At 40.0% G+C, this 24,274-nt stretch overlaps 1 protein-coding gene across 3 annotated transcripts; it reads right to left on the bottom strand.

Moving 5' to 3' along the window:
• Positions 1-4,276: 4,276 nt before the first annotated feature.
• Positions 4,277-24,030, bottom strand: lsr (lipolysis stimulated lipoprotein receptor). 3 transcript variants are annotated; one of them, XM_037073990.1, is made up of 11 exons: positions 23,773-24,030; positions 21,454-21,783; positions 18,815-18,934; positions 17,216-17,272; positions 15,375-15,521; positions 13,491-13,694; positions 13,244-13,300; positions 10,241-10,357; positions 9,106-9,403; positions 5,453-5,924; positions 4,277-5,057 (listed from the first exon to the last, which is right to left on the bottom strand). In XM_037073990.1, exons 1-11 carry the CDS (start codon positions 23,810-23,812, stop codon positions 5,022-5,024), a joined length of 1,878 nt encoding a protein of 625 aa, XP_036929885.1. In that variant the 5' UTR covers positions 23,813-24,030; the 3' UTR covers positions 4,277-5,021. The 3 variants fall into 3 exon arrangements, with proteins under 3 accessions (XP_036929885.1, XP_036929886.1, XP_036929887.1); XM_037073991.1 differs by lacking the exon at positions 23,773-24,030 and adding an exon at positions 22,108-22,126; XM_037073992.1 differs by lacking the exon at positions 17,216-17,272 and having other exon boundaries at positions 23,773-24,028.
• Between the last annotated feature and the right edge of the window lie 244 nt (positions 24,031-24,274).

Below are 24,274 nucleotides of genomic sequence, written 5' to 3' on the forward strand. Positions count from 1 at the left end.
GATTAATCATCAAACAAACCAACCAACTAACAAACCAGCCAACAGACCCAGCAGAAGTCTTCCCTGTAACCTTGTTGGTGGAGGTCACTATATTATCACACAGGCACTGATACATTGTCTTTTGTCCTCATTAAGTCCAGATACTGCTGGTAAGACTGACTTGACTTGCTTTAACTCCGGACTCGGGAAGGTATTAAATTGGTTGCAATCTGCAACACCACAACCAGGTGGTACTAAATCCCGACCTAATCACAAGAATACAGATAAGTAAAATATTTACATCTCTTTTATTTAATTTTTTCTCTCGTCAAAGCACTGTGCTTATGCTCTGGTTAGATTTAGGCAACAAGTCCACCCGTTTAGGATTAGAGAATCATCATGTTTTTGGCTTTAAATACCTGTTTTTGTTGTTACAAACACAGTTAGATAATTTTCCCTTGGTCTTGTTAAAAAAAGTTTTTGTTTTGTTTTGTTTTGTTTTTGGTGCCACAAACATGGCTGCTAATCGTCCAGCGGGCCACTTATAAATATCCAGTGGTGTAACATTTACAGATCTTGGAACTCAGACTTGAACTGGGGTCACTGGCTGTACACCATCGTCCACTCCACCTCACGACACGAAAGTCAGGTAATGAACATGTGATGTGACCCTGATGTGACGCGTTTTGTGGAAATGTCAACATGGTACGGAGCCAAAGACACGTACAAATACAAGCAGATCTACGGCTTGTGGAAACGTATATGCTAATGTTTTATTCTGGTGACTTGGCTGCTAAATCCTACACAGTGGACCCTCAAATGTGTTTCATCTGCAGACCATTCAAATCCACAATGAAATATCTCAAGTATGCATGGTCGAGCAACTTAACACAGGTCATATTAGTTTATGGTGACAGTTGGAGATACATCTGCTTGCTACTCTTGTCTAGAAAAACACACATATTTCAAACACAAAGTCGCAGGTTAAAGGCAGAAAACATGAAGGAACTACCACTGAGGACTTAGTTGACTTGTGCGGATGCTGGGTCGACAGAGTTACAGAGACCCTTTACTTTTCAAGTAGTTGGCGGCTATTCTTGTTTCTGAATTCTGCATGCGTGGTAAAACTCTCACCAGAATCCACATGCAATCACAACGATATGGCGTAGACGTGGAGGGTGTGTGGAGACGGGGTGCGTGGGTGTGTGTGGGGGTTGTTGGGATTGTACTGGACAGAGACGGTGACAGAACAACACAGTCAGAATGGACCCATTGTCCCTCTGTCTCAGCAATGAATGGCTGCCATTTGCAGAACAGCTAGAAATGATTGCATTTAACGTGTTCAATTGCTCAACCTACACTTGAAGGTGTTTACCTACATCATTTTACATGTTGGCCATTGATTGGACAGCTAAAAATAGAAGCAAACTATTTGCTAACAACAGACTGAAAACCTACAATCAGATTTTTAACAAAGAGGGTTTTTTTGTTTTTTTCAAATTTTGCCGACAAAGAAGGAAAACAGTTAAACTCCAAAGCCAACATTCAAATATTTATCTTTACTCAACACAGAAGGACGCAGATTACATTTGTCACTCAGTAAAACTTTCAACTTTTCTTTACTATCAGACTAAAAAGTGATATTCTACTCGCTCATCGTGTTCACGAGGTTGTGAACCAATGTTTATCTCAATGAGGAGTTACTGACCCAGTTCAGGGTTTTATATCCACAACACTGACATGCTGCTGTCCCTGAGTAACATGGGATTTTTATTCCCAAAGGTGCAACTAATCTCAAATTCGTCCTATTTGGGCTAAGTTCCCATACTGTGCTCCAACTGTTATTGTGCTGCTTTGATTGAATTGCATTGATAATCAGGTCATTATCTATTCATTGAATTATTTTTAGCATTTTCTCTCACAAAATTAATATTAGCAGAAAGTGTTTGTCTTTAAAATTTGTTTCTGTTTTTCTAATGACTGAAAAACAGTGAGCCAGACACCAATGAGAGCAAGGACTGCCACATATTTGCACAAAATGACAGTGAGGGCAAAAAAAAAAAAATGTTGATCTTAATAATTTGGTGATACTTTGTCATGGTGAGAACAAATTAAAAAAAAAATAATATTTGTTTTCTTAATAGCTCATTGAGTCATGGGGCTCCCAACAAATACATAATGCATGATTACTAAAAATAACAAACAGCACATTAATTAAGTTCTGTGCATCATCCTCAGCTGGAATCACAGAACCTGTGATGCAGCATAAATATTGATAATAACAAAACAATGTGCACAGGACGAGTTAACTCCAGGCACACACCACTCTCCTCTCACATATCTGCCTCTTTGGTTTTCGACAACTATAAACACAACGTTTGACTTCCTCTCATACTGTTACTGAGAAATGAATCAAAGATGTAAACACAGAGGAGGGGAAACATACGTGGAGGTAAAACTGAGATTTTTAAAAATAGTGGACCAGAGAGAAGCAGAGCTCTTACCTTATCAGCTGATCTGAAGCCAGTGAGGAGCTCAGAGTCGTCTTCTCTCCTTCGCTTTCTCTCCTGCTCTCCCTCCTCCCTCCTCTTCCTCTCCGTCAGCAGATTGGGTCTTTGGCACACACAACCTGTGGTGGTGGTGGTGGTGGTGGGGAGTTCAGGTTTTAGATTCACACATCATGTTATTCAATTAAAGGATAAATCTGTTTTTTTTTTCTTTCTTTCTTTGACTTCTTTTTTTAAGGAGATATATTGCATTCATTTTCAGGTTCATAATTTGTTTTGGGGATACTACAAGAATAGGTTTACATCCTTTAATGCTCAAAAAAGCCCATCAGTTTTCTCCTCATTTTAGCTCCTGTCTCTTTAAGGCTCCTCCTCCTGAAGACCCAGTCTGCTCTGATTGGTCAGCTCACACATGCCTGACCTACAACAACAGCCGAGCAGCTGTGCTAAATCAATTCTTCCATGACAAACTAGCTGTTTTATATTATGCAAATGTATTACATGGTGATGTAGCGTGATGTCACAAAGTATGGAATTAAGGGTGGGACTACTTACGAGACATTTCATGTCCAGGATTTTCTGTGGGAGAAAGGAACTTCTGTTGTACTTTTTAAGCTCTGAAGACCTTTTACATGCAGAAGATCATATACAACACTGAAGGTCAGGAAAAAAAGCACCATAGGTTTCCTTTAAAAATCTCAATGCTCAATTTCAACTTGTGGAGATCAGCAGGTGGACGGGGCATGTAGTGTGTCACACTGTAACCAAGAGAAACTGGCATTTTCTTACCATACAGACTTGTATCCAGTATTAGTGCTTTTATTACCTGTAACAATAAACTTAACATCACAATAATTGCTAAGTCGATAGATAGAAAAACGAACATTGTTTCTGAAAATGATCTGGGGTTTTACAGAATTATCCAAGGCTGTTACTCCGTTCTGTGATCAGGGTCCAACAAACACCCACTTGTTGGTTCACTGGTGCAAACAGCCACCAACACTCTGTGCTGTTTTCACTCCACCAGTCAAGCAGTCTCACATTAGCACCCTTCTGATAGTGTTCAGCTTTGAATAATGACAACACAAGACAACCGCCAGACAAATAATCTCTCTCGTTGGGAAATCTCTGGCAGAGACACACTGGCCGAGTTGGCTAAATGTGATATTAGCCAACAAAATACTCACTCTGTAGTAGATACTGGAGGAGAAAGGCTTAAGGTCAAACAATGAAATGAAGCTGCATTATGATTTATAAACTGAGGTTTATGAACCTTTACAATTGCTTAATGAATTGTTTATAAATGTCTGTATCGTAGGAAAGTGGACGTTTCACCTCTCATCCAAGAGGCCTCTTCACTTCTAACTAACTGGAGGGGAATTGCAGGCTTTTAAACCCTGTGTGGGAGTGTCCTTACACAGTCATTAGGGCCACTTGTGGGCTGTTGACTCATGCAGCCTTCATGTAGGTTGCTAGGTGTGCCCAGGTATGAGTGGCTTCTCCCCCCTGCAGTTAGTGAGAACTGAAGAAGACTCTTGGATGAGAAATGAAACATCCTTAAGAAACTGAAACAAGCCCAGTTGCCGACAATACAGGACTCATCAATAATCTCTCATTTTGTTAACCATGTAGTGATGATGGTCATTATAGAATTGTTGTGATTAATTTGTACCCATAATCAAGAGAAGCACAAACATAAGTCCACAACCCCACAGACACAATCTAACATCAGATCAGAGGCTGACATGATGTCGCCATCTAGTGGCAAAACTCTACAAGTAAAACAAATGGACTGACAATGGGGACCTTTATTGTAAATTTAATTTTCATCACATCACAATAAACATTTGCATTTTCAGTGTGGTTATTACTGGTCGACTGTACACCATACTGCAGGTTAAAACTGAAATTTTGTGTAAAAAAATAAAAAAGTGAAAACAAAACAAAAACGTAAGAACTCAAACATAAATTCTACCCAAGTCTATTTTGTTCACCAGGTTTTCTGATCACACTGAGCACACTCACACGACTAAAAGCAAAGTAAAATCAAATTCTTTAAATGCACATGTACGTTTTTCGTAAAATAATAAAATAATAACAAAACAAAACAGAAAGCTCTATAGACCTCTACAAATCGACATCAGTCTCAGCTGAATGAAACTACATAAACATTAAAAAAAGTTAAAAGAGGTGAAACCAATCGGAATTCATTTCTCAACTTGACTTTCACGTCAACAAGTTAAATTCTGTACACACTAAGGCACTTGTGGCAGCCACAATGTTTTATACATGAAAAGGCACATTATACTTTATCTGTGTACCTCCTCCCTGTTAAAAAAAAATAGTATCTAAACACATTGAACTTAAGTTTACCATAACTGATGCAACATATATATATATATATAAAAAAAACAAACTTGCACAGCAGATTAGCAGTGTGACAAATATCTACAGTATTAGAAACCAACCGGGTCCAATTTTCCGATGGATCAAAGCTGCTTTTACTGGTCGGGTTTGCTCACGTCACGGTTGGTTTCACACCACCAGGCTCTCCCGACTCACAGCTCCATTCTGCACCAGAGGAGAAACAGACACTCGTATTATTACCAAGTATTTCACACGACATGTCTACATTACATTTTAACTGAGCATTTAGTGACATCAATGACAAAGAAATCAGCTAATACAGATATTTAAGAGGCTGGAACCAGCAGACATTTTGACATTTTTGCACAATGACTAAAACTACTGACTATCTAAAACCTCAATTCATTTTCTTCAATCAACCAATCAATATATTGATTAATCATGGCTGCTCTATGTGAACCGTCTGAAGGGTGGTCGGTGGTGTTAATGTGTAAGGGAAGAGCACATGTAGTCCAGGTCTGAACAGCATACATTAATATGTCAGTAGGCAGTGAGGTGACCTATTAAGCCCACCAACGGACAGTTTTGCTATGACTCACCTTGCGGAGGTTGCTTTTCTTTGAGGATGAGACACTTTCATTGTCACTGTACGGCGGAGGCAGAGGAGGTGGGTAGTCATCTCGACGACCGGGGTATCCAGACGGTGGCATCTGAGGAAGTGGTGGGGGCCCACGTGGCGCCTTCCCCCTATCCGAGCGGTCGCTCTCACTGTCCAGTCGGTCCCGGCTGCGTGCCCTCTGCTGCTCACCCATCTTCTTCTTCTCCATGGCTTCTCGCAGGAAGCTGTCATCGTAATCATCTCGCCCGCCCCTGGTGCCGCCGCCACCATACCGGTGATCCCTCTCCATATCCATCAGATCATCCCGGCTACGGCTGCGTCTCCCTTGGAGGCCAGCGGGGGTCCCTCTGTCTCCTCTCCGCCGATCTTCTGGGGAATAGTCGCGCCGCCTGCGGTCGTCATAGTCGCGATCGTGGCCACTGCGGGCGCTACTGCTCCAGCCATCATCCGAGCTGAGGAGACAGAAAGCAGGAAAATCCAACATAGAGAGTTTAAACCTCATAACACGTGCACCAAGCTCTCATTCGCCAATGATGCCACAAACACAAACTATGCGTTTCTGAATATCTTCACTCCTGAAGGAGTATTTTGTTCAAAAGTTTTCAGTGAAAAAAACAAAAAAAAAATGTGTTAAGACCAAAACAAGCTTTGATTTAAGAAAAACCTGCGTATGTGCGCTGAGGGCCGAGATCCCTAACCAAATTGTTAGTTTAATTCATTTTTTTAATTTTTGTTTTAAATGAATTAAATTGTATGTAAGCTAACACGATGCAGGGATTTTCTATCCAGAAGTTACTGTAGTCAAACATTGTAATGGGTCGATACAGTATAAAGGGTAAAAGGTTTCTTTTTTTATTGTTTAAACTCTATCTAAAACTAAAATAAAACCATGTTGTTCTAATACATATACTTATGTTAATTTGTAATTGATGTTTAAGATGAAGGTTTGTTAAAATAGAGGGGGCCATAAATTAAATAATTATTTTACTGTAACCATGTGACCCATTTTCTGCATTTCCTCAGTAATCAGCGAAATAACAAAGTGACAAATTAATTTAGCAAGCTGACGACACTTTTATTCAATGTGGAAAGAAATTTGCTTTCTGGAAATTAGATCATTTTGAAAATGTCATCACATGGAAAAGGGGTTAAACCACAAAAACCAACAGAACTACCAGTATGTAGTCACATGTCAGCCTGGGAACCACATCAGATTTATTTCTACATTTGCATTTTGTAATTTCCAGAGCATCCCCTTCACACGCCCACATACTGTATGTAAGCATAACATCAGCTTTGGCAAAGAGTTATTAACTCTATGTATGCCTCATATAAAACAGCCTATATTGATGTGTTAATATGATGTTAAAAAATGATTTAACAATCATTGTTAAAGTTGATAGATTACCTGACAGATATTTATGATTATTTAGACAGGATTCATTAAAGATCCTCAAGTTTTAAGTTATCTTATCATTGAAAATGTTGTTGAATTCAAGTAAATTAGCACTGTTTGATAATACAACACTGTGGTGATGCAAGGTAATTCTAGAGAAAAGAGGAGTGAGAATCAATAACTGGAAAAGTGAATGACAGTTATCTAGTCACACCCAGCGGATGTAAACGGTCACATAGTGGGTGACAGGGGTCACACATCAACTGAAAGCTTGTTTGTCAAAACAGTTCCAACAGGTGGTCACAGGTGGTTCAGGTTTTCTTCATGCCACCTTGTTTTCAGAGAGAAACCAAACAGTGGTTAGAAGGGAGGGTCAAATAATTGTGCCATGAATCACACATGAGGTTTGTCACTTTAAAAGATCATTTTCAGGTCAAGAAAGACACAGTTCATTGTAACAAAAAGTAAGATAACATCTAGTTTTGTGTTAAATGGCTCAACACCAACATGGCCACCAACTCAGACAGCACATAAGAGTTACCAAAACAGATGAAAATCACAATAAGTCTGGTCACATTGACAACTTTGAAAGGACAGTTCATCATCTCTGTGAGCTGCTAATATACAGGAGCAGCTCCACAGTATTTAAATTACACAGTTTTGGTGACTGTTTAACTAACTAACACTGTTGGATGTGTAGTCTTATGACAAACTGTGACTTTCTCAAACTGAAAAAATATCTTTTAAATTGAAAAAACATGGTAATTCATGGTGCACTTCAAGCTGGATAAAAAAGAAAAATGACTTAAGCTCAATAGGGGGGTAGGCAGGAGGGGCATCCTGGGAAAAAATATGATTTACCCCACCAGTATATCACTGTAAGTACAAGCAGCAGTGTTAGCTGCAGTTTTTCCTAGTTGTGTTTATTTTCTTTCTGCAGTGCATCTGGTGTCTGCTTCAGGAATTGGTCCTGAGTCAATGTCATGTAATTGTCCATCCACAGCTGATTTTCACACAACACGTTTGAATTTTAAGATGAGTTTTAAAAAAATGGCTCATCACACCTGCATAAACGATAGAATGATAATTACAACGAACGATAGAATGAACGACAGTTACAGCTATATAGCTATATATAGATAGATAGATAGATAGATAGAATGATAGACAGATAGATAGATAAATAGATAGACAGAACGACAGCTATAGATAGAACGATAGATAGAACGATAGAACGACAGATAGATAGAACATAGATAGAACGATAGAACGATAGAACGATAGAACGATAGATAGATAGATAGATAGATAGATAGATAGATAGATAGATAGATAGATAGATAGATAGATAGATAGAAATCGCAGGTGGGTTTCGTTCTATTGGGTAGGGGCACTCCCTGTATTTTCACATCATTAACAACAACAGACGATGTGCATTAGGGAAAGCCCAAAGCTAGAGCACAGACTCAACTAGAAAGAGGGCGTTGTCAATGATTCAGGGATGTATCAAATGAGAAAGGTGGCATTCTTGAGCTAATGACGTTCAAAAATGAATTCAGACACAGTACAAACACTTAACTCTGCGACGTACTTTCCAAGGCTGCGATGCAATGCAAATAATGACTAATTGAGGGCTAATCTAGAATTTGAGGTTTATGCCAAAACATCAACACCGCTTTATGTCACTGTCAGACCACCCTTCCTTTCTTGGCACTACATTTTCTCAACCATAGAACCTCCTTATCCCTACACAGTTGCCCTAAGGCGTAGGGATACGGAGGTTTTACAGTTGAAAACATGTAGTGCCAAAAGAAAGGGAGGTCTGACGGCGATGTAAAGCGGTGTAAATTTTCCCTTTCCAAGGTACACTTGAACTGCCTTGTTTTAGCTGGTTAAATTTCACTTTTTCTCTGGACCCCGTTCACTGCAGTACAAAGCTGAGCGTCTGGGCTGGAGCGGCTCTCTACTTCTCCAAACTGAGGCTGCGCTGATCGGTGATTATGGTTGGGATCAGATCGACTATAGATATGTAATTTATATGACCCCACTTCAAAAAACACAAACTATCCCTTTAACGCTGCTGGTCTGTGGATTTTTTTTTGTGAAGGACTTTGACTTTATGCACGTTTTCAAGTGCCTCTCTCCTTTCACAGAGAGCAACAGAAGCAAACTTAAGTTCAGAAGTTGAGTCCGCTAAAATAAACTGACAAGCGGCTTCCACTGCAACACAGACTCACCCTCTCCTGCCTCTGGGCTCATCCGGGCGCCGGTGTGGAGAGACGTCATCTCGGGGGTAGCGGCGTCCAATGTCGTCAAGGTTGTCCATGGAGCGGGCGCGCACGCGATCCCCCATGTACCCTCCACCACGACGTGGGTAGTCATCACGGCGGTGACCTTGCTGGGAAACGCTGCTGATGGTGCTCATGGCTTCATCCCGGTCATAGACTGTGGCCAGAGCTGGCGGCTGGGGACGACCACCGCGACCTCGGGGGTCCAAGCCATCATGCAAGGAACTCACCTCACTCATATTATCCACTGAGAGAGAGAAAGTCAGAGAACAGATGGTGAAATGATATTGCACCTTGAGCTTTGACCCTCTTTTGCTCCTACATCTGTCGGGGCCTTAGCACAACATTAAGGAATACAAAGAACATGGTTCTTTTACTTATTGTGGTGCCTGTCATCTGTTAATTAGCTGCCAAATGTTTGTGCTCTCTCTGCTTTATTTTATCTTCCACTGTGCAGAGGATTGTGGGTCAGAATAGCCAGAAAAGCATGTTGGCTTGCATACTGCAAAATGCAACCAGATGTAGTAGGAGATCCTGGAATTTTTGGCATTTCACATGCTTTGTATTAGGACATCGTAAATCTTTTTCTGCATGCTGTATAGATTGGTAGAATAGTTTTTAGAGTGCAGGGTGTGTGTGTGTGAGAGAGCTGGGTAAATTAAGCACTAGATGGGGGCAGGATTAGCAGTACAGGGGGAGCTGGGAATGAAACATTCACTGCACATTGTTCTGGAAGATATTTTAACCAACAGGAATTTACAGGAAATGGACTGTAATAAACATAGACAGTCTGCAGGACACAAAAGCCTCCTCAGGGGGGCGTAAGAGCTGAACAATGAGCTGATAAAAAAAAAAAAAAAAGGAAAAAAGGAAAGGGAATGCTGCCTATCACTCAGATCCACTTTGAACAGACAGGAAGACCAGCTGGTTCACTGACATACAGGAAATAATTGAGGCTGCGATTATCACCGGGGCCGTGGAAAAGAAACACCCACACAGGCAGTAGTCGGCTTCCTCTAACTCTTAGCATCTCGTACTAGAAGTTGATTTATCACCACCCATGGTAGTCTGAAGTGGCACTCACAGCGGCTGTAGTTGGCAGGTCTGGATGGGTCCAGGTTTGAAAGCTCCTTCTCCATGTAGTAAATGGCGCGCGTGGCGTTCCCATCAGGGTCCACCTGGATGCGATATCCACTGCGAGCTGGTGAGGAGTAGAAACGAGGTAAGATTTCAGCTCCTGCATCTAACACTGAATCACTGCAGTACAAGGAGTCACAGCACTCTTACATTTAATAAGTGCCGCTTTGATTCCCAATCTACCGATTCTGACACGCTTTGTTTCCTGATATATTGATTTAAAAAAATCAGGCTTGGATACTAAATCTGAATGACTTTTAATTTCATGAGCTACTTGATCCAAACACCAAAGTTACTGACAAGCTGAATTTATTGACAGGATAGGAGTTTAACTGAAACTGACATGATGCAAAACACTGCAACTCTGAAAACGCAGGCTGTGGCCCACCGATGGGCCATGAAGCTACCGCAAGTGGCCCACAACAGCTCACATTTACAATGAAAAAATAAACATTTTTAATTTCTATGTAATATTTATGATCAAATCTTTACTTTTAGAAGTAATCAGAACTGATAACACAAGGTCAAATTAGGTGCTACTCTGCATTTCTATTTAGGGAAATTCTTCATCTGAGTCTAGTGTGTTGAGTTGAAGATTTCCAATTTCCAACTGAACTGTGTAATTCTTATGTTCGGAAGTGGCTTTGCTAGTGCGAAGACGGACCCCCCTGTTGAAGCTGTGGCAAATACAAACACCGTGACATAAAAACTGCTCCTGACATCATAATCATAGAATCACTTTCATACTGTATGTGCCGGGGTTAGAGATAAAACGATTAATGTGGCCAATATTAATCATTTTTCAGATATGGTGTATCTGTGTTTGTCTGACTGCTCATAAACTAAATTAATTAAAAAAGCTGCTACTTCAGCTTTGACGCAGCATCCTCTCTCTTCAGTCACCACTCTGTCCCCACCCACTACACGCTCCAAATGGTTACAAGTCACAAGTAACATCTTCTTAGAACTGAAATATCTGATTCTGCAATGGAAATAGTTACTAAAGTTATTAAATGAATGTAGTGCAGCAGAAAGAAGAAGTAGCAGAAAATGGAAATACTCAACAAAGGTACCCTGAATTGTAAATAAGTATGGTACCTGAAACATGTAAATTGTATGAAGTTAAATTTCATCCCTGGTTATTCTAAATTTTGACATTTAAAGATTTTTCATTTATTTTCTAAATGCATGTCAGCTCTGACTATCCGTTATCAGTCTCCTTCATTAAAAATAATCGGTATCGGCCCTGAAGTAATTATATCGGTTGATCTCTAGCCAGAATATTTTTATCACAGGGACAATTAAAAAAAAAAAAAACATTAATATGAATTGGCACAGAAATATAATTCAAGAGAGTCCTAAGCAAACTTTTAATTAAAGGATACACGGGGCCATGTGTGCATATAGATCCAAGGAGGAATCAAAAGAACCACTCAGGCTCAGATGACATTTAAACAGTCACACTACAAAAAAAAAAAGTCACACATGGCAACATAATGTAACTTTTTTACTGTATAATAACAGCTTCAAAATTATTTTGACGTGACTGTACCTTGGAAAAGGGTGAATTGTGTCTTCGTCTCGGCCACTGCGCGCCCCATTTCTTGTTTCTGCAGTATGTAACTTCAGTTTTTAGCCTCCTGCTCCTCGCTTTTCAATCATGCTTCTTTCTACTGACCACACCTCCCTCCCCCCAGGAACATACCTCTCTTCCGTCTCCCCCCCGACTCACATACTGACGGATCTGGATCGTCAGACCCTGTGCTCACACAGATCACTGCTGTCATCTGTTTTACCATCTCTTTATATCTGTACTTCTGCAAAATGTAAATCTTCTTACATTCTGATGTTGTTGTTTATATATATATATATATATATATATATATATATATATATATATATATATATATATATATATATATATATATATATATATATATATATATATATATATATATATATATATATATATATATATATATATATATATATATATATATATATATTGTGCTAATAATCTTGTGTGGACTTTTCTTTTCCAGGTCACCACAGTGGAGTGGAGGCCTTGACCTCCTCAGTCATCTTCCTCCTCGATCCACACGCTTCACATATATTTATATGAATAACTTGTATCAGATATTCTATCAATTACATTTGTAAACAGGGATTTTGTTGTTCTTCCACAGTTTTCTTTTCTCCCTGTTAAAAGGTTGGGGGGTTTTTTTGTAATTATGGCAAGTTTGTACTCACTTGAATCGAGTGTCTAAGGCCAAAGGGTGTCGTTCACTGTAAAGACCGTAAAGCCCACTGAGACAATGTGGTTGTGATTTTGGGCTGTATAAATAAAATGGATTTGATTTGATTCAGGCAGAATATTACATATACATATGTAATATTACATATTACATTACAATTACATAGGATCACAGCGTTACACATGTGTTTTATGAGTTTTACTTGTAGTAAGCACATACGTTACGTCTGATAAATTGTTTTTTTGTTTTTGTATTTACTCCTAGGGGGGTCCCCTAGGATCGCACAAAATGCCAATTTTTACTCATTGATGCTTCAATCGGAGGCCCACGTTTTGTAAATTCCCTGACAAAAGGAGACAAGTCCAACAATCGGCTGCAAATCTTGTGTTTAACAGTACTGGGAAGACATAAAATTATCTTTGTACCAGAGCTATACGATTAGCTGCCAACTATTAAATCAAACACCAACTATTTTTGATAATGAATTCATTGGTTTGAATGATTTTTTTAGAAAACAAAAACGCTGACTGTTTGTTTTTTTCACTCCCCTTTAACAGTGACTTAATCAAGAGAGTATTTTAAAATGAAGATAGTCGTTTTATGTTTCATTGCTGCTTTGTATCATGTGACGTGTGAAAATTTCCCTAAATGGGACGACAGAATTTCTAGTTCAGGCAGAACTGCCATTTACTCACTGTGGTCTCCTCCTCCGTCTTGGTCATGCAGCAGAGGCACCTGTGAGCCCTGTCCCACTGTGACAACACAACAAGGCAAGTTCAAACAAGGCCTTCAAAAAAAATGAGAGGCAAGGCTGATGTCATTATGAAAGTCATATTGTCAGTTAACTGACTTATACCGATAACAGCCACCGAGGGATTCTGAGAACTGCAAAAGAAATGACTCGGCAGCTGCCTTCCAATCAGAAATAAGATTGAGTGTCACCTGAGCTGGCGCCGTCGTATTCTCGACCATAACCATTGTGGGGCGGCATGCCTCCGGCTCCGTTGGGTAGAGGAAGCAGTGGCATACCAGGCTGGTTCATCAGCGGGCCACCGTATGCTGGCTGAGCGTACATACTGGGAGCGTAGAGTGTGGGGGCATAATGATTCCCCATACCTTTCTTCACTGCTTTTCCTGCTTCGTACACTGCAGAATAGTAAAACGGAAGAGTCGGTCAGTGTAAAAAGAAAAGATGATCGTATGGAACATTTAAACATCTCATGTATCTCCGGTAAAGACTGAAACTAGTTCTTGCTGGGGGCTGATATCACTGTCATGTGGAGCTGTATAGTTAATAGTTCATAGAGTAGTTGTAAATAAATTGAGTATGTGTTTTTTGTTTTTTTTTTAAAGAAGATGAAGTCAAATTCTCTTATTCCAGCTTCTTAAAGATTGTAGAAAGGAATAAAAATATCTATTTTTCTTAAAAAAACAAAACAAAACGTTATTGCACTTGTAAATTAATAACTTTAAATTGACTGTTGGGTCCAAAATGATTGTTTTTTTTTATCTTTATATAATAATCTCGATGGTTGGTTCCAGCTTCTAACAAGGTTTTTCAGCCAACAGTTTAACCCTGATGGAATAATGTGGTATCTATGTTTTGTTCAGCTCCCCAGATCTCAGATTCACATCATATTGTACCCCGTGATAGATACCAGCCACCTTTACACCTGATTTTTCTTTCATCAAGTTCCATTAATTATTCCCTGGAATTGGAAATGTTAGGAAAAAAAAAAACTTTCTTTCTGAAAAGAAAGATCCAAAACAATTTTTTGGATCTGTCCCTTCATCTGGAACCACACCAGAAATGAACGGGGTCTATTCTGACGTGAGACACATCCTCCATCTGAGTTTGGTGGACATCTGTTTAGTAATTGTTGTGTCATTCTGCTGACAAACCAACCAGACAGGGCTACAAATCAAAACCTCCATGGAGGGAGGTAATGAAAATAATCCTTGAATAGACAGCTACAACTAAGAGCTGATTAGCTTAGCTTACATGGACCGGACCAACAAACTGTCCCAACAAACAAAACATGGGTAAATTAGTGATCTTTAGAGGTGCTGCCAGGCGTTTTGATTGCCTCTGGACAGACCCATGCTGTTTCCCCCTGCTTCCTGATTTTATGGCTTAACAGCGCTAAGCTAATCAGCTGTTGGTAGGAGCTTCTGTTTTATGAGTTGGCAAGAAAGCAAATAAACACTCTTCCTAAAATGTCCTTAAACTGTTAAGCTTTAATTGTGGCCATGGTGAATTTTTGCTGATGACTCAAAATTGGCTCAAAAATGACTAAAAAAAAGTGACTCAAATTGTGCTTTATCAACCTTGTGGTGAGCTTGACTGTACATGCTCTATGCTCCCCTGTACCCAGTGAGTGAGTTCATATCAGAGCTGAAGAAGCTGAGAAACGTGGGTTCATTCACACCGTTTACTTTGCATATAAGACCCCCCACACACACACACACAACTGGAGTACATAAATTATATGCGCAAATGCAGGAACTCTCACTTCCTTTAATGTTACACTCGAGCTTGGAGTAGTTGTTGATATTTTTACAACCTGTGCCCGGATGAAATCTGAGCTTTGGTACCGACAGCAACACAATACTTAGACTTGATACTTCAGGAGAGAGTTTTTACATAGTGTGCGTTTGATTTATGTTGGGAGACGGCCAGAACTTAATCTGGTCAACACAGGTGTGTGTGCACACCGCTGAATGACACTGACATTGCACGCACCATTTAAGGCTATTTAATACCCAGCCTTTGGTGAAGAACAGTGAAATAAAGACGATAAGTTCAAATTTCAATCTGGTACTTACATGCTCGTGGACAGCAGCAGCGGTCTGGACAGCAGGGGCAGCTGATGTAGCAGCAGCAGGTGTGTGGACAGCACTGGCACCAGCAGATCCCAATCAGGAGCAGCAACAGCAGGAAGCCCAGAGCCACCAGAACAACCAGGAGCCAGTCTGTGTGGGTCAGCAGGGGGTACATCAGATACACTGATATCAAAGATTTACATCCACAATCCACAAGACTTGAATTTGCTCCCTTAAGAAAGTCCAATTTGTAAGAATTCCAAACTCATCAAATACCAACTTTTTAAATAAAATTTCTAACAAGTTGAACCTTTAACAACATAAGTCAAAAAAAATACGACACAGTGCTTATTTACACAACAGGGCGACTTAGACATCAAACTCAAGTTTCTTTTGCTGCACTGAACTACACATTATGTAGTCATTGTCTTTCTTTCAAATAAATCAGGAAGTGTAACCATAGAAATTCACTCAGAAGATCTCAAAGGTCAACAGCAGAACAGTCAAACAGAAAGTAGCCGTTTGCGGCTTGACAGAGGTAGAATACCCATCAGGAGCCCTGGGAATGCTAATGAATAATCAGTAATCAATAAATTGGTGGCAACTACCATCACGATCGCCTTTTCTTTTGGCACTGACTAACTTTTCCATTTCACTTTATTTGAATGCATCTTCAGTTCAATTACAAGTAACCTGTCACTTCAAAATACAATCAGATATTCTATACAAACTGATATTATTGCTTTAATATAGGTTGGATTTTGTTGAGCCAGTTCATTATTTTGTGTTATTAAGTTCATCACTCCAGTAACTTTATGCTAACCTTTTCTCTCCTTTAAGCTCCAAATGTCACCTACTCTGCTTTAGCATCCAACATAATAAATCATGGAAGGGGTTAAAACTGTCTAATGAAAAAAAAAAAAAAGTCCAACATATTTCAAATTAAGCTGATGACTAACCAATAACCGATTAAAGCAGCCGACTATCAATTTAAGAATTTCCTACATAGAACCCTCAAGTATGTGAAAATGATAATGCAAATTGAATTTACATACATATGTGGGAAATCATAATGCTTCAATTACCATTTTAATACACTTCCATGTGGGCTTCCATCCACCACCCTCTTATTATGCAAACTGTGTTTTTAAATCACTGGGTGACTTTCAGGTCTCATTTTTGTTGTTGCATGTTAACATCAACACAAGATGTTCGCCACAGCTGTATTTTTCCGCCTAACCGGTAAAGCGGCTTTTTCCCCTTGCACCCAGTTCATGATTTCATGCTGCAAGTCAGTTCAGGCAGCACAGACACAAAAGCAGCAAAGACAGGGGAGACAGTGTTCATTCAAATTAATCTACTTAAATGGAGACTGTATTGGCAGAGCGGAGTGTAAAAAACGTTATTTGGCCGTGCACACTGATAAGAAAATGTGCGCTGCATGTCCTTTTGTTGCAGCCAGGAAAGTCCCACGTGAGACCTGAGCCATATAAGAGAAAAAGCAGGAGATAAGGAGGGAGTGTAAAGTGGAGAAAGTTAAGGAGGTGAGTATGTGAAACAAGCAGAACCAGCTTGGTTTCACAGAAACTCATTATATGTTGGCCCACAACAGGATGCATGTCTACTGCACGGCCCTCTGCTCAAAGATGACTCATAGCTGCGTGTAATTGTGCACTTCACAAGAAATTTTATGTATGACTGAAGCCTTAAATGTTCAAATTGTCTGGAACATTTTTTTAAAACAAAAAACCAGCAGCCAGTCCCATCTCATTTACCACTCGTCCTACCTCATACACCTCATACTGTGTCACTAAAACAAAACTAAATCAAGAGGCTTGTACTACCTTCCAAAACCAGCAAGTCAATACCAGGCAGCAGGTCAGTAGTATTTGCCTTTCTCTCTGTGAAAGAAAGATAAAGCCACAATTACTTTAAAGTGGTATCGGTCTACTTTTACTGCCAACAGCTAAAGACTTATTAAGCACTGGGCTGGAGGCAAGTGTCTTCTCTACTGACTGTCATCTGCCCACACAACAGTTCATCAGCCACTTACAAAATCTGTCAGATCAAGTTTTCCCTTTAATTATTTGAAAGCCGTATGTTTAGTGTGTTTAGTGTGTGTGTGTGTGTGTGAGAATGGGAGGAGGAAAAGAAAGCACAGAGAGAAAAAAAGATGTGTCTATGACGTGTGACCACATACGCCCACAAATATGAATGCAACTAGAGCAGCACAATATATCGTCAGCACATCGCCATCGCGATGTACGTGTGCGCAATAGTCACATTGCAGAGCCTGCGATGTAGGAGGCAAATGAGCTCATCTAATTTCAAAAGGAACCCGACTCACACTGTGCATTCAGACTCTGCATGCGCACCGATCCACCGATCACATTAGTCCTAATTCAGTGTGCTGAAGCAGACCGAAGACTTGGTGCCAAAAATAAAAGGAACATCAGCTATCTGAATTATTTCGACTACAAGAAGGATGATATTGATCAAACACGCCCGTACCCACCATACTTAAAACTGCATCCGACCTGTTTTCCGACAGTAGCACAAATTGCGATCCGCACCTGGAGCCGACCCGCTATAAATTGATACGGACCGGCAGCCGGAGGAAAATTAGACAGACGCAAGTTTTAAACATGAAAGTAAGCCAGCGAAGGAAATGGGAGCTCTGGGAGGGCGCATGCACACATGAATGAGCTCATATGAAATATAAATGCTTATCATTTTTGAAATGCAGATATGTCGCTAATAATGATTTTTTTTTTTTTTTTGCACATGACGCCTTGAAAATGGCAATCGCAAAACCTGACCTGTGCTCTCCAGGCGTCCGACCCGATCTGCACCCGTGTCGGACACATTACATCGTTATTTTTCACCCGTTTCATCCAAATTGTGCAGGTCACCTGCGGGTACCTGAACCCGTGCAGGACTGTGCCACACAGCTCAGTACGACAAATGCAAAACCAGATCTGACTGTCGTCCAAAACAAAAAACAGATTTCAGTCGTTGAATAACCTCTTTATCACTCATTGTTAGTTACTTAATGGAATTATGAAGCCAGAATGTTCCAGTTTGAGATGGAGAGCTCCAAAGGTTCAAAGTTTTGTTTATTGTCATTCAGTTCAAGTTTGAACATGATAGAACGTAACATGTACTAAGGTCCCAGCACAATAAAACCAAGCAATAAAAGAGAACAATAAGAATATCTCCTAAACAACAGACAGAAGCCATTCTCATAACATTGACAAAAAGAGGTAAGATCAGTGCAGGTTAATTGTCCACAAGACAGCAGCAGTACAGCATAACATAAAGTGCTATTCAGGTCATCTGATGAGAATTCCTGTAGTTTTTCACATCGCAATACATATCGCAGAGTTAAAAAAAATCGCAACGTAAGTTTTTTCCAATATCATGCAGCCCTAAATGCAACTTACCGAGAACAATTAGCTCCGTGTAGTCTTCACCGTTTCCTGAGAGGTCCTGGGAAGAGACCACGGAACAGATGTAGACGCCGCTGTCGCCCCATGCTGTCTGCGCGATATTCAGGTCTGCATCTGTGAAACACAATAGATCCACGTGTTTGATTTTTGTTTTGAAGTAGCTGCAGCATTATTAGCCACCATCATTACAATCTTACAGTTCTGGGTTCAGATAATCCAACATACAGACAATGTAACATACAGTTAAGCTTTTCCAAACTTTCAAGACGATCCCTGTCTTAAAACAACAATTTTTTCCACATCCATTAGTAAGAAGTTTGCTTTGGTAAATTCCTGAAAATGAAAGTTGTCAAAGGCCAATTACATAGAAGGAACTATACTGAATGAAGGAAACAAAGACTGTTACGATTACAACACAGCATTGCACAGCTGAGTGTGTGCAGTCTGTCTTTAGAGGAAACTATCGGGTGACAGGCAAAGGGAAATTTGGGCTGAAGTGACTGTAGGTTTGAAGTTCAGGCACAAATGATAGCGTGGAAAGTTATTTCTTCTCCAGAACAGGCTGACTCAAACGAAGGTGAGCGGGGGACTGGTATCATTCGATCTGAAAGATCAACAGATGAAGAAGAATCCTGACCCCCACTCACTGTTGATGCAACATGTCAGTTCCCTACAGCAAAGCATTTCTAATCACAGCCACATCTGGGTTTACTCATTATGCTCATGGGGCATTCATCCTTCCCAAAAAGACAGACTACTTTACTGTACACTAGTTCTGAGCTGACATTATTAGCCACACATGAAGTGCACAGTTCATATTGAGGCTATCTCTGAACTCAGAGCTCACTACAGACTCTGTTCTCTCTCTTCTTGTTGCCTCTCCTCTCTGTAATGTCTTACTGAAGTAAATCACATTTCCATTACAGTCATCATTACAGTTCATAGACACCTGGTAAAGGAGGTCACGTCGGTGGATCACCGCTGCTGCAGTCAGGTTGATTGTGAAAATGAATCCAAAAGTAAGAAAACAAATATCTGAGCTCCCCTACCATCTGCGGAAGTCTCCGGAGCAGTTTAACTTTGTGTTTATTCCCCAGAGGTTGTAGCTCTCATCTCAGCCCGTCTGGTACATATTGTGCATCTAACACTCATCTCTGTATAGTCGTGATATTATATGTTGTGTTGTTTTTGTCATTATTTCCACCAAGGAGGGTTATGATTTTGTTTTGTTTGATGGTTGGTTGGTTTGTAGGATTACACGAAAACTACAGAACAGATTTACAAGAAACTTCAATGGATGATGAGCCTCAGCCCAGAAAAGACCTCATTAACTTTTTGTGTGGATCTGGACAAAAGAACAGATACAGGATTTTTTTTCTCCTTTCAACATTTTCATCAATAACTGTAGGAACAATGCACAGATCTTGATGAAACATCTATAAGGCATTAAGGTGGCCGGTACCTGTGAGTGAGTACAGAAGGGAACTGTTGAGCCTTGGTGAAGGTATACACTCTACCGAGTGCCATTTATTTTGTATTGTTACTGTGTCACCTTGCTTCAGCTCTGTATAAGACTTTGCAGATCTGCATTTGATGATGACAATGTTGATTTTCAAATGAAATGATGTAATCTCAGAATATACATTAAAATTAAAATATCAGTGCATTTCTCTCCTCTAAATTGTTTCCTATTAGCAGAAGTTAAGCAGGTTGAACACTTGCTCACGCACAGTCAAGTCATAAAGACACTGGTTTCAGCCTGTTTGTTGTCTGTTTATCAACTTCCTCTTTCATGCAACTAAACTGCAGTATTGGAAAAAACATGTGAAAAAGAAATCTTTAAATGTAATTTCGAGAATAGTTTACTTTACATATGACTCATGTAGGTCTACAAATTAGTTCTCCCAGTCGAACCTGGACCCATTCATAGTGACTCCGTTGGACAACAGATCTACACAGAAATGAAAGTGAAAACAAATCATAGGCCCTGCTACTTACCAGAAACGTCCCATTTGCCCTCTATGATTACTGACCCAAAAAGCAGTGCTGCAACTCTGCTAATGAACACGGCGTTACCAAAACATACAATATCCCCCTTGCCCAGGATTTATGATGTGGGGTTGAATAATGCCCAGAATAGTTTTTGCACAATATCATGAAGTAATGGTGCATTTAGCCTCTGAACTTCTGGTTATCAAATATCATAGCTTCATTATTATGGCCCAAAAGGTGTTTTGTGAGTTCAAAGTGACCTTTGGCCACGAAATTCTAATCAGTCCAGTGAACATTTGTTTGGTGATATGATATGGTGTTCACAAGAAAGGGAAGGACAGACGGACAGACAACCCGAAAACATAAAGCCTCCAGGCACAGCCGTCAGGAGCGAGGAGGCTTATAAAATGTTAAACCTCATCACAGTGCACAGTAGAGCACATGGTGATCTCCTTAAAATGTGTTGTGTCCTGTTGAGAGTAAAAAAACATTACAATATGAAAAGGCAGCAAATTTTCACACCGCAGACACTATTTGGCAAGTTTTTAAAAACTTCTGCCACATCATATCTGTTGATCGCCTAATTTTGAAATTGGTAATCGCTTTTAATTCAGATGTAAAGTGTAATTTGATCGACTCACTGTTTAGGATGCTAATCTTGCGGCCCTGGTACTCCTTCCCGAGGGTAACAGAATTGCTTTGCTTGGAGGCCACAATGCGCACCGTCCTCTGGCTGTCGGCGCACTCGATGTTGGGATCATAGTTGGGGTTATTCTGAGACAGGATGTTCTCAGCACTGCTGGGATTCAGTGCAGCTTGGATGGGGTCCCGGCAGTATGATTTATACTTCCAGGTGACAACAGGAGGCTGACTGGCGGTCGTCTGGTATTGACAGGTGAGGGTGACGGGCTGGAAGAGGATGACTGTGTACCTCTTTTGGGGGCATTGGACCGAGATGCCCATGGTGGTCTCTGGAAAGGAATTCCAAAAACTGTTACTCACATTTTATCACAATGGATGATGATTATTTTTTAGCCTACTAGAGCGGCAGGGCGTGGCATATGACAAACGGTATTTTCCCCACAGCTAGTATCACTGAGAGCGGTTGTGATGAGTCACCTCTGTGTTATCTGACCATTAGAGCCCCGTGTGTGACGACAGATGTGCAAACTTTGGTGCAACGTCAGCAGAGGAATAATCAAAACCAGACTCTGGACATAAAGTCAAGACTTGTTGTTCACCCTATAATCAAAAAAGACTTATTTCTAACCAGACATGTTACTGGAGGCGCTCACTTCTTAACTGAAGTCACACTGTCTGATGTGACTTTTCCCATCAAACCGGTGATTTCCAAACTGTGGGCCGAGGCTCCATGAAGGGGCTGGAAGGAAATGAGCTGGGCTTCAAGAGGTCAGATACAATAATGTTTATTACATTTTGTACTTAAGCTACAGATACGTATGAGTAAATATTCATATAACAAAAGTATTCAGAACTGATAAAACAGAGTTGTAAAAATCATATTTTATTCTTGATTATTCTATCCTGTTTTTATCCAGTGTTGTGTTCAAGTCTGTTGCCTATTGATATGCGAGCACCTACTGACCTAAACTGAACTATATATGATGACTAAGACGTTAAAGGTAAATATTAAGACAATGCACTGATGTCATTCTAGACAATTAAATCTATTGTTAAACTGTAAAATATCCCGGCTCTGTAACATATCTGTGTCAAGAGTGTCTGATAACCCCATTTAATGGATCATTGCAAAAACTGTGTGCATATCAGCAGATTTCAGATTGTTTTACTTCTTAATGTTGTTATTGGCATCAACCCAAAACATCAAGTATCGGTGGGATGACAGTCGCCCAATAAAATGTGATACTGTCAGAACCAAACACTGGAAATATCAACCACAGTGATACCTTTTGTTTTGGAAAGGTGATCACTTGCACCTCTCATATTCAGTTTACAGGGTTTGTTTTCTGCCATAAAGAAGTTGACTTATGTCGAAGAAAAGCTTGTAAATCAAAGAAACCGTTTATCATTTTGGTTGTAGTTTGATGTTACATGTCTTAGATGGCTGGTTTGAAACTTCTGAGGATTTACTTTACTAAATCATAATGCCTATGGTTTTGCTGGATGTTGTTTGAACTGTGGTTTGTGAAATTTTTAAAACCCTTCCTAGTTCCATATCTAAGGAAGAGGACTAGGGCCAAATGTGAGTTTTTTGAGTTCTGAATGGCTCAAAGTCAGAACTAAAAAAAAATATCAAGTGCAGATTTTTGACTTTCTTTTCAGAATTCTGACTTCAAATTCAGAACTAAAAATAAAATTCATGTGGCCCTAATCCTCTTCAGTCCCTATTTGACTGTTTTCTTCTGAAACAGACGTACACGAACACAACACCCATATCTGTGGTTTCAACATGGCACATTCAGCCTCAACATTTCCTGATTACATCTATTTTTTTTCTTTTTTAACTTAGACATCTGCTTTAAGTCACGGATGTTGTTTCCCATCAGAGGATATTATGCAGAAACATGCCATCTTTTCTTACCGTGGTCGTCAAATCACTCATTTGTTTATGTGGGTTTTTGTTGGGAAACATTAATTTGTGCCATAAGAATATATGTAAATTCAATAAAGTACAAAATTTATAAGCAGTTCTATTGCAGGTGAACGTTCATGGTGTAGCTTATCGACCAGAACAAGCTACGTTCGTTGTTATAACAGGTTGTTAAATGGCTCAAAAATATGTTTGATAACAAAAGAAACGATAAAATAATCCACCATATGACCATTAACAGCACCAGAACTGCCACCACAACAAGAGATAGCAACATAAATATGCAAAAAATTAAGAAAGCCCATAAAGCAGCATTCATCGGCGCACTTTTCACGGAAGAGGGCCCCCATCCTGTTCTGTCGCCAGAGAGAAAAACAGGCCAACTTACCTGTTGCCATTAAGGCGGCGATAACAAAGGTCCAGAACATGTTTCGTCCTCTTTCTTTTGTGTTTCACTCGACTTAGCTTGTTGTTGTTGTTGTTTTCTCAAATACATACAAAAAGAAAAACTTCAGGTTGTGCATAATACCGAGCTGAAACTACACCTTCTCCTCAGCCAGGTAGCTCCAGCTCCATTTTGTGTCCTGGTATGTCGTAGACTGGTGGTGAGGGTGTACCTGAACGCCCCACGTCAGCCGCGCAGCCAACAGGTGGGCGTTCAAGAAGCAGGTTGCGAAACACAGGGGTGTGGAGGTAGTTTCGAGCTGCTGTTTGTTTTGGGGGTTTTTTTTTGTTGTTGTTGTTGTTTTTTTTGGTCGATGGATTGTATTTAGACCAAAGACCTGCAGGTGAGAGCAGAACAACTGGATGAAATACGAAAACGTCTTGTTGTCGGTACGTTTGTCAACTAAGAAATACATTTGACCTGGATAGAATTTAGTTTACCCACC

Source organism: Acanthopagrus latus, chromosome 17 (assembly GCF_904848185.1).
Source record: "Acanthopagrus latus isolate v.2019 chromosome 17, fAcaLat1.1, whole genome shotgun sequence".
NCBI lineage: Eukaryota > Metazoa > Chordata > Actinopteri > Spariformes > Sparidae > Acanthopagrus > Acanthopagrus latus.